Genomic DNA, 17,525 nt, shown 5'->3' with positions numbered 1-17,525 from the left:
CAAAAATAGTGGCCTCACCAAAATTAAGTGATAATGTGAAAAAAATAAGCAAATTAAGTCAGTATTTACAAGAATTACCAAAATCATCCACATCGTTTTTTTTTTTTTTTTAGAAAACACACATTTAGTGTTTTTCTCACAAACCTTACAAAGAAGGTCAATATTCACCAACTGTAATCCCATCAAAAGTTAAACTCATAGACACTGTTTTAACTAAAGATAATTATTGAAAAGAGAATTCTTATTGAAAAATATACTTTGTGTGTGTATGTGTGTACGTGTGTGTGTGCGTGTGTATGCTATGTGTCTGTATGTGTGTGTGTCTGTAGATATGAAGTCACATCTACATGGCACATGTGTAGATGTCTGAAGACAACTTCCATGTTGGTCTTTACCTTCCACCTAGAGATAGAGTCTCTTTGTTGGTTACCATGGTGTACACAGGGTTAGCCAGTCTGAGAGCTTCCAGAAATTCTTCTACCTGTGCTTCCCAATCTCACAGAATGAGCATTGGGATTAAAAATATGTGCTACCATCCTGGTTTATATCTGTTTCTCCGTGGGGAATGTTTCACAGAAAGGTATTTCTGAATTATTCAGCTTTTTCTGTACCACATGAGAATATGGTATAGCCTAATAGTGAAAACAAAGACGTGAGTTCTATATTAATTCTCTTCATTGCTCCTTTTTTAAATGAATCACAAGATACAGCAAGACCAGGAGTCTGGAGACTGTCCACGTGGCAAATTAAAATGAATATTTTTACATATGATTCTGATTATAATACCATGTGTGTGAAATAAACTTGACATCCAAAGAACTTCAAAGATAAAAATAAAATAGTTACATTTAAGTACCTTTAAACAAAATTGGAAGTATAAACAGTACAGATCTGTTGTGTGTATTGAATGCAGGTCAAACACAAATGAAAGCAAGGTTCATTACAAAAAAGAAAAGGTTGATGCAAGAGAGAATAGCTGCCCATCAAGTTCACATCTCTTCCAATTCTTGTTCTTGCTCAGAATTTTTCAGGAGTGGAATTTGCATGGAGCAGAACTTCCTACATCTCCATTTAACCAACCTGGATGGGGAGGATGGGAGAATAAATCTTGGTTACCTGAAATCTAAAATAAAAACGGAGAGCAATATACAGCTAACAATCCAGTTTATTTCTGTACCTAGAGGAGGCTACTCAAAAAAGGCACATTGTGTTTCCTCGGTGTCAGAGATTCCTGAAAATTTATGTAGATTAAAGTCAAGCATAAGGAAACATAAATATGGTTTTTAAATGGATTACATGATTGTTTAACTAGGTATGAGAATCTGTGGGCTGAGCAAGGGATGAAACTGAGCTCAGTGGAGTTTCGGCATCAAAACCACTCCCGTGGGCTGCAAAGAGATTTCATTTCCTATGAAGGATTTATGTGAATCTGAGAGTCTTCCCGGGGTGGCAGCCCAAGTGGAGTCCTAAGGCAATTCTAAATTAATTTAGTTTTCTCTCTCTCTCTCTCTCTCTCTCTCTCTCTCTCTCTCTCTCTCTCTCTCTCTCTCTCTCACACACACACACACACTTTTTATTGAGGTATTTGAGGTTGCAGGTATTTTTGTGGATTTCACATCATGCATCCTGACCCCATTCATCTCTCCTCACCCCAACCAAAATTAAAAAACAAAACAAAAAAGCCCCAAACCAAACCAAACAAACAGAATTCTCGGCACGGAAGTTGCAGCATGACACAGTGAGTCACACAGTTTACCTTTTAGTCCTTATGTCTTTACCGGTAAGTGTTCATTACAATGAGTCATGGGTCTGGTGTGAGGCCTCTGGCTTCTGCTACACCCTCGACACTGGGCCCTCACTGGGAATCCTTGGATATCCTATTGTTGTCTGACCTTCCCATGGTCCAGCAGTTCATAGATGAGGCTACCTTGTAATCCAGGTTCTGGGCCTGGGTGGTAGTTGGGCTGCTCAGCCTGCCAGCTTTCCTTTGTCATCACCACCCAGGCCTGCTCTCAGCACTGCCCTGGCTAGTTCACCCTCTGGTCCAGCTCACGTGCACTCACAGCAAGAGGACCAGCTCTACTGTGTTGCCCAGGCGAGAGGTGCATGTCCTACTCTCTGAACTGCTGCACTCGGTGAGGGGCAGGACCAGCTCTTTCGTCCTAGTGCCTCCAAGTTCTCTCCTACCTGTTGCAGGAGGCAAGGGATAGGGGAAAGGGCAGGAGCAGTCTGGGCTGACTTTAATCCCCCCCTCCCCCCGCCTCTTCAGAAATGTGGTTTTACACAGGACACAGAGCACTCAGAATCAGGTGATTGCCCTGCCCATGGTGACTTAGGAGCTTTCAAGAACGATTTTCTCCCCCTGAGAATATTATTACTTCAAGAGAAACTCAGAAGGAAGTGGTGATGATAATTTTTGACACTGGAAGAAAGGAAGTTACTTAGTGGCCCCAGCTCATTAGGTTTTCTGAGTCTCTGATGAGAAAAGGTATTTACTAAGAGATAAGAAAACCTTTTCACGTGTGTGATTTTCAGAAGGACACTGTGACCTTGACCACCTGAATAGGATATGATTTCCGGAAATGCACAAGCCTATAGAAAGACATTTGATAAAGCAAACCCTCCAGATTATTCTTTTAAGAGAAAGTTCGCCAGGCCACCCACACATGACCTTTACTTCCTGTCTTTCTTTGGATGGAGTTCTGCAGGAATGGCCTCCAGGGGGCAGTAGAAAGCCAATAAACAAGAATGGAAAGTAACCACTATTCACTAGAATGAGGCCAATTTCAGGAGCTAGATTCCAAGTAGATACAATCTTTTGATCCCATATAGTCCCTTCACATATGTAAGAAAGACAAGAGCTGACCTATCATTTAGCAGTCATATGCCTGGTATTTGGAGAATCTCTGCTTTGCTTATCAAAATGGCTCAAGTGAATTATCACTTGGGAACCTGATTTTAATTGGTAGTTATTTCCTGTTATTTCCACAGAGGAGATCTTGTGAAATAGTTCTTTGCAACAGATGGTGTTAAGTGTAAGGTAAATTAAACACACAAAAAGATTTCTGAGCAGATAACTCCCAGATAAAAAGCCATCATAATCGAGATTGCAGGTGTGAGATAGGATGATGCTATCCTTGAACCATCACTTTAGGAAACTGGCAGCCTCATCTTTTAGGAATTCTGGTAACAGTTATTCCATACGCTATTTAGGCTGCATGACGATCACTATGCAATGCCAAACGAATCACATACTGTTTGATACTACATCCATGTGGATGAGATACAAACACGTGGTGAAATCTTTACTACCACATTTTTTACAACTCCTTATCCTGAATTTCAGGGCTGCATTGGCTAGCCATTTAATCATATAAAGGCAGTACTTCAAAGTTTAACACATTGATATTAAACCACCACTTAACTCAATGGAATTTTCATATGTTATTAATATACAGTTGATAGCAGTTATAAATACTGGCTAATAAACCTTTTAAAATAATAAATTATCAGAGTTACAGTCTCAAAAGAAAAAAAAGGTAGTACTTAATCTCAATATCAATCAAATAAAATCTTTACAATACCAATAAAAGAGCCAAACTAAACAGCATATAAGACTTTTCCAAAATAAATGAAGGCTGTACGGTGTCTTTAATTTTACCCGGAATACAGGTCTTTTAGTGGCAAACAAGCAATGACGGATTAACTGCAGCATGTTGGGAAATGTGCCCTTATGACTGCTCAAGACAACAGAGAGGACTAACACAAATGAACTAATAGTCAACATCACTGTTAAGACATCCGGTGGATGAATGGGTTGGAGGAATCACAGGATCTTTAAGAAGAGTTGGCCGCTTAATGTGAGTACGCCAGGTAGCAGAGAGTGCCCACTGGAAAGTCCAGAATGAAATGTGTTGGGGATAGGGAGAGTCTGGAAAGTACGTGTGTAGTTTCTAAACATAGTATATAAGAGATTTGACCTTATTAGCTACTTGATTTGTTGAAATTAATGTGGCACTTGCCATGTTTGAAGTGTTCAGTGACAACTAAGTGGAATGCTCTAGATAGAAATACTGCAGTCAGAGCTGTGCTCTGACAGACCATGGGATGGAGTCTGCATGCCTGGTGGTTTGGATTAGGAAATCCATTGAGACGTGGTAGTAAGAAGATGGTCCCTTTCGGGTGTTTTCTTTCAATACTATTGGGTCTTGATGATCATATACCAAGAATGAAATAGCCATGAGCAAAAATCATTAACTCACCAAGTGATAACAGCATAGTTCACTCCAATGATGATATAGGCAAATGCATAATGCCAACAAAAATACACAGTAAGAAGCATATTGCTGTGATGATCTGTCAGATCCCATTCAAAACCTCCAGTCGGGTTATAGAGAACAAACCCCATCTGTAAGATAAACATAACAGGATAAAAACCCCAAAATTAAAATAAAGGAACATATTGCTAATAATGGCATATTTTAAAATGTCCGGTGATTAAGATAACGTCCATTATCTGAGAAGTCACAGATAAATATTGTGTTTTGACCTGATTTAGTAACAGAGACAATATCTAAGTCATAGCTTTAAAACAGATCTTAAGGAAATTTAATGATCAATTTTCAAAATATGAGTAGTAAGCATCCTTTGTTATATGAAGGTGTTCAGAAAGTTCACACATACACATTTATTCTATTATTTCAAAATTAGGTTATATAAAATTGTAAAATAGACTCTGGCCAGGGAATCAGGTAGGCTAACTGTAGGTCTTTAGCTCTCCCTTCCCTCCTCCAACTCAAATCCCCAATCTCATTCCCAACTCCATAGCAGACCACCTGTTATGGCCTCCCCCTCTGCTCTGTCTCCATCTCCAGTAAATCACACAATTCTTCTCCAACATTCCTCCCCACTCGTTCCATTATCAAAACCCCCAACTTGCTGTATGTGGGTGACAGTTGTGTAGCTTGGTCTGTTGGTGGAGCCCCTAGCAGTGGGACCAGGATCTGTTCCTAGCTCATGAACTGGCTTTTAAGAACCCACCCCTATGGTGGAATGCCTTGCCCAGCCTTGATGAAGGAGGGAAGAACTTGGTCCTGCCTCAACTTGACATGCCAGGCTTTGATGAATCCCCTTATCTTTTCTGAGGCGTGAGGGGGGTGCTAAAAAGAAGGTGGGGAGGGAAATGGGAGGAGAGGAGAAACTGTGTTTGGTATGTAAAATAAATAAAATTTAAATTAGAAAAAACTAAAACTGAGGAAAATCTGGAAATGAGAAATTTAGGAATTTGAACAGGAACCCCAGAAGCAAGCCTCAGCAACAGAATACAAGAGGTAGAAGAAAGATCTCAGGCATTGAAAACACAATAGAAGAAATGGATACTGAGGTGTAGTTGAATTTTTTTTTTTGATCACCAGCTTACAAGTAATGACATGGAGGCTTATTATTAACTACGAAAGTTTGGCCTTAGCTTAGGCTTGTCCCACTAGCTGTTATAACTTAAATTAACCTGTTTGTATTAACCTATGTTTTACCATGTGGCTTTTTACCTTTCTCTTATTCTGTATGTCTGACTCCCTCCATGTCTTGTTGGTATCTCTCTGCCATAATTCCCTTGGCTAGATTCCTTCTCTTCTTCCTTTCTCTCTGCCCAGAAGTCCCACCTATGCCTCCTGCCTAGCTATTGGCTATTCAGCTTTTAATTTCACCAATCACAACAATACCTCTTCACAGTATCCAAATATTCCACAACATTCCCACCTTTTATCTAAATAAAAAGGGAAGTTTTAACTCTAACACAGTAAAATGATATACAATAAGAACACTTATCAAATAAAAAATACGTTCATAATGTCCAGTCAATTAGTATTGATAAATTAAAAAATACTCCCTTATCTATCCTATCTTGGCAAGTCCAAAGTTTTGTACCTGATTTATTTTCTAACAAAACTATGGAAAACTATAACTATTCAATCTTCAACCCCATCTGAGATCAAAGAAGGATGCAGTATTACCTGATTAAACAGGAAGTACAGAGTAAGCAACTTCCAAAACTAAGAAATGACAGAGATATATGGCTGCCTGAACAGTCACCCCAAGCACTGCTATGTTGGGCCCTATGTACCTGTATATCTGACAGACTTTTCTGATAAGCAGGAATTTTGAAGTACTGTCCTACCTTGACTTGGCAAAGTTTGGTAGTCACCTTCTTTTGTGTCTTGCTAGTCCAAATTGGACGGCATTCTGTCATCAGTTGAGGCAAGGGCAATTTCTTTGCCCAGTAGCTAACTATGCCACAAATGAAATTAAACTCCATATGGAGGTTCTTAAATGCCCATCATTTTTTTAAAGTAAATTGGTGCTGCAAGGAGCAGACATGTCTCATTGTCATGAAAAGCCTTATGTTATTAAAACATTTTAAATGCCATATTCTGTATGTCTTTAAAGTGCTTGAAGACCATCTATCTATTTAAAATATATCTCTATTTAACCTTGAAAACATACCTAACATAAATATAAGCTTGATTCTTATATATGATTGGTTCTTAACCTATATTTCTTTATTATTCTAAATAGCTTTTAAGAACTAGAAATTTACATTGTTAAATAAAATGTGTAGGTACAATACCTTAAACAAGAGTAGAAACACATATACTGTATAACAAAATAACCTTAAATTTGTATCAATATATAAAAATTCATGTCATTGTAAAATATTTGAGACTAGTAGTTTAGTTCAAAAGTAGATTCAACATTCGCCCTTTTATCCCCATCATTTCTATACTATATCCCCCTTTTTCCCTTCAGAAAGAGATTCCTAAATCTAATATCCTTTGTTCAACTCTTTTTCCTGACCATGACCAATAACATCTTGTAACTAACCTCCCTAAATGATGACACACAGCCATAACCCACAGGATGACCAAAAGCCATCCACCTGATTTCTTGGGATGTGGGTATCATGTTCTCTAGTAAGCTTCCTGATGTTTAGCTGTATTATTTTTTGTTTAGTCTCTGTGTGATGAGAAAGTGTAGAGCTTATCTGAAGTCTTGGCTGGATCATCTGTGAAGCTGGACCACCTCAATAAGCAGCTTTGAAGTTGTTCTAGATGCACAATTTTGAGCAAAATGCAGCAGCGGCATTTTGAGAGGCTGGATCACCTGAGCTATTTGTCTTCATTGGTGTCTGGTCCTTTTTTTCTAAAGACACATTAACTTTTAAAGTTAACATATATATCTGCATTAATAGCAATATGGAAAGTGCAGTGTGAACAAGTCAGTTAAAGATGGTTCTTGTGGAATATCCCTTTACACTGTGTGAAGATGTGCCACTGTAGCTGGTTTGATAGAATTTAATGACCGATAACTAGGCAGGAAGAGGTTAGGTGGGACTTCTGGAGACAGAAAAGATTTGGGGAAGAAGAAAGGAGGGGGGTCATGAGACAGACACAGAAAAAGCAACATGAGCACTGTGGAGAGATGAGGTAACGAGCCATTCAACAGAACATAGATTAAAATAAATGGGTTAATTTCAGTTATAAGAGCTAGTGGGACAAGTACAAGCTAAGACCAAGCATTGATGATCAATAAGTCTCTGGGTCATTATTTGGGAGCTAGTGGTACAAAGAAAGACTTTCTACAGATGATTTTTTTGTTTTATATTTGAGCAAGGTAAAGGCATCAGTTAACTTTACAAGTTTGTTTGGACTGTACACCCAAACCTCTATCCATGATATATGAAAGGATGGCATGAAACAATAAGTCTGTAGTCAATAAGACTACAACACTGAACATGTTAAAGAAAATGTTAAATCTCAAAAGTATTGGTACAAAACATCCAGAAAATCTGGGATGATATGAAAAGATCAAATCTAAGAGTTATAATAAAAAAAGGAAGGAGAGGAAATGCAAGTCAATGGCATAGAAAGTATTTTCAATGAAATTATAGAAGAAAAGTTCTAAAACATAAAGAAGGAGATGCCTATCAAAGTACAAGACAAACCACCAAACAGACTGGACCAGAAAATTTCCCTTGACATATAATAATCAAAATTCTAAACATATAGAACAAAAAAAATAATATTAAAAAGTGCCAAGGAAAAATGACCAAAATGACTAAGTAATATACAGAAGCAAATCTATTAGAATAACACCTGACTTCCCAGTGGAGACTCTAAAAGCCAAAGGCTCCTAAAATGATGTTCTACAGACTATAATAGACACAGATGCCATCTGAGACTTCTATAACCAGCAAAACTTCAGTTGCAATAAATGGTGAAATAAGACATTCCATGATAAAAACCTAATTTAAACAATATCTATCTAAAGATTCAGCCCTACAGAAGGTACAAGCTTTTCTTCCTACAGGCAAGCATCTTTGGTAGAGGAAAGTATCCGCATGCTACCAAAGAAGAAATGTAAACACCAACCTAGTCACAAACCCTTTGGTCTAAAAAGGTGTCCTGCCCGCAAGGTATGTTACCGCAGTGGTGATACAAAGCTCGTGGAAGTAACTAACCAATACCTGATTTGACTTAATGTTGTAAGGAGGAGTGGGGTGGGGGGGGCTGCTTCCCGCTGCATGACTTCTGGCTAGCTTTACACCCAAAATAATTACATGGAACCTGTATTCATTTAAACACTGCCTGGCCCATTATATCTACTTCTTCTTGGTCAACTCTCACATCTTAATTAACCCATTTCTAATAATTTGTATATCACCATGTGACTGTCGCTTACCGGGATGAGTCTAACCTACATCTTTCTTGGAGAGGAGAGCCATGGCGTCTGCCTGACCCTGCTTTCTTTCTCCCAGCATTCTGTTCTGTCTACTCCGCCTATCTAAGCCACTGTCCTATCAAAAGGCCAAGGCAGTTTCTTTATCTGACCAATGAGAGTAACAGAAGACCCTCCTCCAACTTAAGGCCCATGCCACAAGATGGAACCCATTCCTGACACTGCTTGAATGACTAGGAGCCTGAGACTAGATAGCCCAGAGATCTAAGGTTAAACCAAATACTACTATTCTACAAAAAGAGCATAGCAATAATATGACTCCTAATGACACTCTACTATATTCATAAATCAGTGCCTTGCTCAGTCATCATCAGAGAAGATTTCTACTGTAGATGGAAACAAACACAGACTCACAACTATATAATATGTAGCCTTAAACAATTAGCCCTAAACAGGATGTCTCCATCAACTTCCACCTCACACCCTCCAGGGCTCAGGGAACCCTACAGAAGTGGAGGCAGAAAGAGGGTAAGAGCCAGAAGGGATGGAGGACACTAAGGAAACAGGGCCACTAAATCAACAAGATTGGTGTACATGAGAGTTCACAGAGACTATGGCAGCATGCACAGGGTATGCAGGGTTTGCACCAGACCCTGGAGCTGAAAGAGTGGACATGCCCCCATTCCTAACCCAGAGATATTTCCAATTTATAACCACTTGAAAATGAAAACCGAGTTTTTTTCCAAAAGAGTCTCACTAGGGAAACCAACTACTCTTAAGGGTAGCTGCATGCCCAGCAGTGGATGGCCAACAGAAAATGAGTCAACAGTACCTCTGGAGGTTCCTTGTGTCACAGTGTCATGCTGTGGTTTTTTTTTTATCTTAATTTTTATTTATATATTTTTTTCTATTTTTACCTTACAAGTTCTTTGTACGTATATTATGGCTCCCAGTTTATTGTTTTTATGGGATTCCCAAGTGTTAGAAAAGAATAAGTAAGACTCTCCACATTTGTAAATATTCTGATATTACATATAGCAAACACCGAGGATTTTTTCTTTTAAAAAACTATAAATTAACTTAGCACATCCACAAGTACAAAATCAACACAAAAGTCAGTTATAATCTTTACACACAAGCAACAAATAACCCCAAAGTGAAATTAAATGAGTAATTCTACTACAATAGAATTGAACACCATAAAAGACATAAGAACAAATTTAATCACAGATATTCATGGCGGAGTATGTTGTTCCATGACATATTATTTGTGTATCATAGTCTAAATTCTGGTAAAGACCCCAAGAAACTTGCTCCTCCAAATTAAAGGGGGCCTGAGAGACAGCTTAGTGGCTGACAGAAGCTGCTATTCTGGCAGGGAATGCTGGTGTGAGTTCCAGCACCACACAGTGATTCACAATCACTTGTAACTCCAGGTCCAGGGGACCTGCTGAGGAAACAGGGCCTCTAAATCAACAGGGCCTCTTGAGACCTCTACATGCAACGAATGCACATATATACATTTAGAAAAATTGAGAAGACCTGTAAACTAAAGCTGTCCAACACTGTTAAAGAAAAATAAGAAGTCTAAAGGTAGGGAATGGAAGACTATAACACATGTATGAGCTGGAATTCTTAATATTATTGAGATAGTAATAGCTTATAAAGTAATTCTTTAGTAATAAACTAATTTAGTATATCTGCAGGTACAAAATCAACACAAAAAGTCATTTATAATCTTTATACACAAGCAACAAATAACTCCTAAATGAAACTAAAAGAGTAACTCTAAAAAATACAATCTAATACCTATTGAAATACAAATGTTTTCATTTCAGACATTTAAAAAATAATGATCTTGAAATTCATACAAATTTCAGAGGATTCTGAAAAAAGAACAATACTTTAAAATGAAAATTTATATAGCGCACAATTTAAAAATTACTACAACTATACAGTAATTAAAACTTTGGTGTTAGCCGGGTGATGGTGGCGCATGCCTTTAATCCCAGCACTCGGGAGACAGAGGCAGGTGGATCTCTGTGAGTTCAAGACCAGCCTGGTCTACAGAGCTAGTTCCAGGACAGGCTCCAAAGCCACAGAGAAACCCGGTCTCGAAAAACCAAAACCAAAACCAAAAAAAAAAAAAAAACCTTTGGTTTTGGGTTAATGATAGAATGATAGGCATATAGATACAAGAAAATAAAATTTGTATTTCAGAAATACACACACACACACACACACACACACACACACACACACACATATATATATATATATGGTGTTTCACAATATGCCAAAGGTATTTAATGAATTTGTCAACCTTAGTTAATAGTCTCTTCACTAAATGATGATGAGACAATCATAGTATAACATGGAAAGGTTGAATTTTAATTGGACCCCTGTAGTATTTACTTGCTTCATTTCTATGTCAAATATTGGCAAGAGTGAAGTGAAGGGGAATACATTTTGGCTCAGGGTTTCAGGGTTTGATCCATGGTCACATAGCTCCATGTGGTTGTGTAGAAGATGGTGGGGCAGACGAATATGGTGGGAAAGACCCTCATCCAGGAATGAAGCAGAGAAAATGAGAGGAGTGGGACAAGATTTTCCCAAGACCCTGCCCCTGGTGACCTGTTTCCTCAAACTAGATCCTCTTTCCTAAAGTTTCCAGAGTTTCCCCCAAATAGCTCTGCCAGTTGGAGACCAAACATCCAAAGTGTGAGCCTGTGAGGGATAGTTCCCAGTTGAGTCTTGTCTGTATTTGAGATTGTGTTTTAATTAGAACATCTCTCCCTTCCTGTTCCTACCTCCGAACACTCTCCTCCCCACTCTCCTTCAAATTCATGGTCTCTTTTTGCCTTAATTGTTGCTGCATGCATATACGTATTTGTACATACATACATACATACATACATACATACATACATATATTCCCAAATAGAATCTGTTGAGTTCATACAATGTTACTTTTTTTGTATGTTTCCACAGCTGGTCATTTACTACATGGGCACTGAAGGCTCATGACCATTGATCCACAGTAGAAAATGCATTTATACTGTCTCTAAGCATCTTCAAATATTGAGTAGCATCAATAGTGTTTGAAAGTCCAAATCCAAAGTCTTTTCTGAAACTCAAGGTAATTAGTGGAGAGCCACTTAAAAGTCAAAAGCAAAACTACATATTTCCAAGATAGAATGGCACAAATTAAGCCATGAGCTGTGACTAAGCTTTGAAAATATGAGTCTGCCACGAATATTTCCTATCAAGACCACAGAGACACTTAGCTCCCACTACATGCAAAATTATCTGAAAATCCAAATATTCTCTCTACAATCACAAAACATAAGAAAACAGACTTTCAGCTCTGTGTCCTGAAATTTGGTGATAGTTTCAAAATAAATATTTTTTTTTCAGCAAATGTGGTTGCATACCTGTATCTTAGCTAGGGTTTCTACTGCTGTGAATAAGTCCCATGGCCAAGAACAACTTTAGGGAGTAAAGGGTTTATTCTAGCTTACACTTCCACAGCACAGTCTATCATTGAGGGATGGTCAGGTAGGAACTTAGACAAGGCAGGAACCTGGAGGCAGAAGCTGATGCAGGGGTCGTGAAGAAATACCGCTTACCAGCTCGCTCCTCCTACTTTGCTTAGCCTGTTTTCATATAGCTCCATGGATGCCATGGCTTGTAGTAAGCTAGGCCCTACTACATCAACCATGTAATTGCTTCACAGCAAATATTGGTTTCCTCAATTTCTTTCTTTCTTCTTTTTTTTTTTGTTGTTGTTGTTTATTTGTTTTTTCAGGGCAGGATTTCTCAGTTTAACAGCCTTGACTCTCCTGGAACTCGCTTTGTAGACCAGGCAGGCCTCAAACTCAGAGACCCGCCTGCCCCTCCCTCCCACGTGCTGGGATTAAAGGCGTGTGCCCACAAGCACCAGTCTTCCTCAATGTCTTGCCTCCCACTAACTTTCTAAACTTGCTGGTCACTGGTCAGCAAATGTATCACAAATGGCTTTTGACAATTCAGACTTTCTATATGCTGACTACTTGGGTATATGTACTATCTGCCTCCTCAGGCAACCAAGCATTTAAAAAATGTAATTTCTCAGCAGTCCACATAGTATTGTAGAAGGTCTTGAACTATAGAGAGATAAGTTCCATCAAAATGAGAAGCCACAGGTGCAGGCACATGACCATCACCTCACAGTCCCAACTTACGTGCCATAACCAAGTCCCTTGGAGCAAGATGAGACTCGACCTCAGCAGCTCTAGAGTTATGTTATTCTTTGTGAGGACCTCCATGAAGGAAACCACGCCTGTCAACACTGTGGCAAGAGCCAGGATCTTGTGCAAAAAAATGTCCACTACAACCCGGCCATGTGTGTGGTTGTACATGATAAAAGCTGATAGAGAGAAGAAAACAGTTAGTCATACAATGAAACCAAGAGCTGTTTACAGTTTGTTTTTTCTTCTCTCTGCCCACTGCCATGACTGCTTCTTCAAAATTGAACGTTGGAATGATAAGCATCCTTTCCACTCCTCTAACATTTATTTTTTTCCTTTACCACATCCTGGCATCTTCAAGCAACTATAAGTCAGAGAATTCTCTGTGCAGAATGATGGATAAGAAGCTAATGGGGCTGGGGAACTATGAACTGTACAACTATGCAGATAAATGAGCTGAAGTCTCACATCAGGACCTTAGTCCCCTGGGAGATGTAAATACATACATAGACCATAACCTTGGACTTTTTAAATTAAAGTTATTTTCATTTTACATACCAACATCATTACCTCTACTTCTCCTTCTCCTGCTCCCCATCCTCCCCCATTCCCACCCTCCATATACTTTTCAGAGGCCTCTCTTGGGGAGTCAACAAAGTCTGAACCTTAATAGACACAGCAATATTATCTGGAATTCCTGAAGAAGTTTTAAATACGTGTATTGTTTCATTCTATGAAGAGATTCCAAATTCTTTGCACCATTTTTCTTTAAAGAGGAAAATACATTTATGAAATGTATAGTGTAGTAGCACTTGAGATAACAGGACCATACTGCTGGTTGTTGGGACTCGTCTTTTATCTGGTTCTTGTTCTCAAAGAGTAGCAGGCAGAAGTTCTTTCAACAGATGTGGAAGGCAAGATGAAGAGATAGGAAGTGACTATATTCTGATTATTTTTGGATTCGCATAATTAATATGCATCGTATATGTGGAATAAATGAAGACAAGTCTCTAAGCACTTGCTTTCTTTTCCCCTACAATAAGATGGGAAACCAAGTGAGCAGAATGTGCAGTTTATCGTTGAACTCTCCAAATTTGTTCTTCCTTCTTTAAGATTTATTTTTAATTAAATATATGTGTGTCGTCAGGTTGTAGGTGTGCATACATGAGTGCATACACCTCTAGAGTTTAGAAGAGAGGCTACAGAAAGTTGCAAGTTTCCTGGCTTGATCATGGGAATCAAACTCTGCTTCTCTGCAAGAATAGCAAGTGCTCCTAACTGGCTGACCTATCTCTCTAACCCCAACAACCTCATTTTTAAATATGGCTAAATATATTTATTACATGCTAACAGAGTTTTACTTCTTGGATTTTTTAAAGAGTCAGTAGATGATAGAAAATATCTTGATGTTAATACATGAGTATTTAAGACAGAAAATGAATGAATACATTGAATGGTTTTGCTGGCCTAGGCCTATTAAATAAATTAGTGGGGAAGGAAAATCTTTGGTATTCTGAGACCCAAATATCTCACTGTGGCTGGGATAGAAGTGTTCTCATCAATCAAGGCTATACCATAACATCAAAGGTACCTTCTAAAAAGCTACCTAGATGTCTAATGGTTGAGAACAGAAAAAAGTGCTGATACTTACCCTGTACCAGGAAAGCGTTTGACAGTGCCAGCTTGGTTAGGAAGACTGGAAGACAATTAGTGGTAGAGCCTAAGATTCTGGTCACACCCAGGAGCCCATAGAAGATGTACATGACTGTGTGGTGCAAGCGCAGGACCTGCATCAACTGGCTCTCTGAGACAGGAGCATATATTTGTAGGCTTATGGCGCCTGGAAGAGAACACATCACAGTACAAATAGCCTTCTCCATCAGTTCCTAGGATGCAGGAGGGTGTGCTAACAAGTGTTAAAATTTATTATCCTCTATGAAAACAGTCCTTCAATACGAGTCATTTCGGTCCAAGTACCCATTACAAGTTAGTGAAATCTCAAAAGATTAGGTTGTTGCGATTTAAGAAATCAACCTGAGAGCAATTGATTCTTTGATTTCTAGATATTACATCATTAACATAAAGTCATTGCTCTCAATAAAATACTTCTAAAGTTTCAGCTTTCCATTATTAATAAATAGAATCTAAATAACCCTAACCCTGAGATAACTGGTCAGGCTTGACAGACACAGCATGCAGATTAGTCAGCTCCATAAACTGTTTAGCATTGTTAGTGATACTGCCTTATTTGTTACTCTATAGAAATTGACAGAGAAATGCCTCTCTTTGAAAAAAAAAAACTAGTCTATAATTTGAAGGTCATAGCAAAGACCTATTCATTAATAAAACATGAAAAATCTTAATGGGAAAATACAATATTTTGCCTTTTATAATGGCAAATTGTCTAGTCTAAATGACTTCTCTGATTCAGAAAGTAAAGAAGGGAATGAGTGAATTATGAGGCCCTGCCTGGCTCTGATTTCTATTCCAAACTTCTCAGCACTGATGTATTACTGAAGTCTTCCTACCATCAGAGGGAGTTTTGATAGAGTGGAACTTTTTTCAGGGATTAGTACAACTGATTTAAGATTATTTCACTCATTCCAACTAATTTTATAAAGGAAAGTCACCGATACGGGATTGGTAAATTTAATTATATGACTAATTCATTAAAGAATGGCCTTTGAGTAAACATCAACAATCACCACTCTAGATGTAGCTCTGCACAAGACAGATGTGGACACTGAACAGAACTTTACTTAGTAAGCCACAGCTATGTGGCGATACACAGATTAATGAAGATGGGTTAGTTTAAGATATAAGAGCTAGTTAGAGGCCCCAGGGCAACAACCTCCACAGAAGCAGGTCCAAGGGAGCAACCACCTAGGAAGCAGGCCTGAGCCAAAGACCTCTGTGGGACCAGGTACCAGTTAGGGACCTCTGAGGGAGCAGGCCCAAGCCAGGGACATCTGCAGGACCAGGCCTGAGTCAGCTACCTCAACCAGAGCAGGCCCAAGGCAGCAACCTCCACAGGAGCAGGCTTGAGCCAGTAACCTCCCCTGGAGTAGGCCCTAGGAAAAGAACTCCACAGAAGCAGGTACAAGGAAGCTGCTACTAAGGGAGCAGGCCCAAGCCAGAGACCTCTGTGGGTCCAGATGCCAGTTAGGGAAATCTGAGGGAACAGGGGCGGGCCAGAGACCTCTGCAAAACCAGGCTCAAGCTAGGGACTTCCATGGGAACAGGCCTGAATTAGCAACCTTTGACAGAGCAGGCCCAAGGCAGTGACCTCAGTGGGAGCAACCCTAAGCAAGCAACCTCCATGGGAGCAGGCCTAAATGACCCCCAGTATTGCAGAGTGACCCCCAGGAGTACTGTGTGACCTCAAGGAACACTGAGTGACTTCCAAGGTGACAGGAACTATGGCCGTGATTGTACCATGAGGAGCAACCTTCTGAGCCTTGGATCCACTGGCACCTAAAATACTGAACACCAGAGACACAACCCCTACTATAGCAATCAAAGGAAAGATGCATAGACAAGGTGAGAACACACTCAACACCACAAAGAGCAATATGACACTAATAAAAACCAGTGGTCCTACAACAAGACTTGGAAGATCAAATATAGATGAAGCAGAAGAAAACAACCTAAAAAATACTTTAGGAGGATGTTTGAGGACCTTAAAGATGAAATGAAAAATTCCCTCAAAGAAAAGACAAATAAAAATTGGAAGAAATCAACAAATCCCTTAAAGAAAACCAAAAAAAAAGCAATCAAACAGATGAAAGAAACTATCAAAAGAGAGAGAATAAAGAAAACACAAACTGAGGAAATCATAGAAATGGAAATTATGAAAAAATTCTCAGGAATCACAAATGCAAGCTTGAAGAACAGAATACAATGGATGGAAGAGAGAATCTCACGTGCTGAAGATACAATAGAGGAAATAGACTCATTGGTCAAGGAAAACATTAAATCTAACAGAAGCTTAACACAAAATATCCAGAAAATATGGAACACCATAAAAAGACCAAACATAAGAATAATAGGGATAGAAGAAGGAGAAGCCCAACTCAAAAGCACAGAAAATGTATTCTACAAAATCATAGCAGAAATATTTCCCAACCAAAAGAAAGGTATACATATGAAGACACAAGAAGCTTACAGAACACCAAATAAAAGTCGCCGTGCAACATAATAATCAAAACACTAAACATATAGAATAAAGAAAGAATATTAAGAGCAGAAAAAGAGGCCAAGTAACATAAATGTAGACCTATCAGAATTACACCTGACTTCTCAATAGAAACAATGAAAGTCAAAAGGTTCTGGTCAAGCATTACGTATGACAAGCATTAAGAGACCATGGATGTCAGCCCAGACTACTATACTCAGCAAAACTTGCAATCACTATAGATGGATGAAACAAGATACTCCATGACAGAACCGGATTAACCAATACTTAATCACAAACCCAGCCCTACACAAAGTACTAGAAGGAAAACTCCAACCCAAGGAAGTTGGGTACATCCACAAAAACACAGACAATAGATGATCTCACAA

General features: G+C 38.9%; 1 protein-coding gene across 1 annotated transcript in view; it reads right to left on the bottom strand.

Moving 5' to 3' along the window:
• Nucleotides 1-989: 989 nt before the first annotated feature.
• Nucleotides 990-17,525, bottom strand: part of LOC101989136 (transmembrane protein 45A-like) — a 22,952-nt gene continuing 6,416 nt past the window's right edge. Inside the window, exons 2-5 of the mRNA XM_013351823.1 lie at nucleotides 14,614-14,802; nucleotides 12,957-13,141; nucleotides 4,263-4,408; nucleotides 990-1,080 (exon numbers count right to left, since the gene is read on the bottom strand). Of these exons, the coding sequence (XP_013207277.1) occupies nucleotides 990-1,080; nucleotides 4,263-4,408; nucleotides 12,957-13,141; nucleotides 14,614-14,802 (611 nt within the window). The remainder of the gene's footprint in view (nucleotides 1,081-4,262; nucleotides 4,409-12,956; nucleotides 13,142-14,613; nucleotides 14,803-17,525) is intronic.

This window comes from Microtus ochrogaster, chromosome 2 (assembly GCF_000317375.1).
Source record: "Microtus ochrogaster isolate Prairie Vole_2 chromosome 2, MicOch1.0, whole genome shotgun sequence".
In the NCBI taxonomy this organism is placed as follows: domain Eukaryota; kingdom Metazoa; phylum Chordata; class Mammalia; order Rodentia; family Cricetidae; genus Microtus; species Microtus ochrogaster.
Note: the sequence above shows the minus strand (reverse complement) of the source record. Positions and strands in the feature narration are given on the sequence as shown.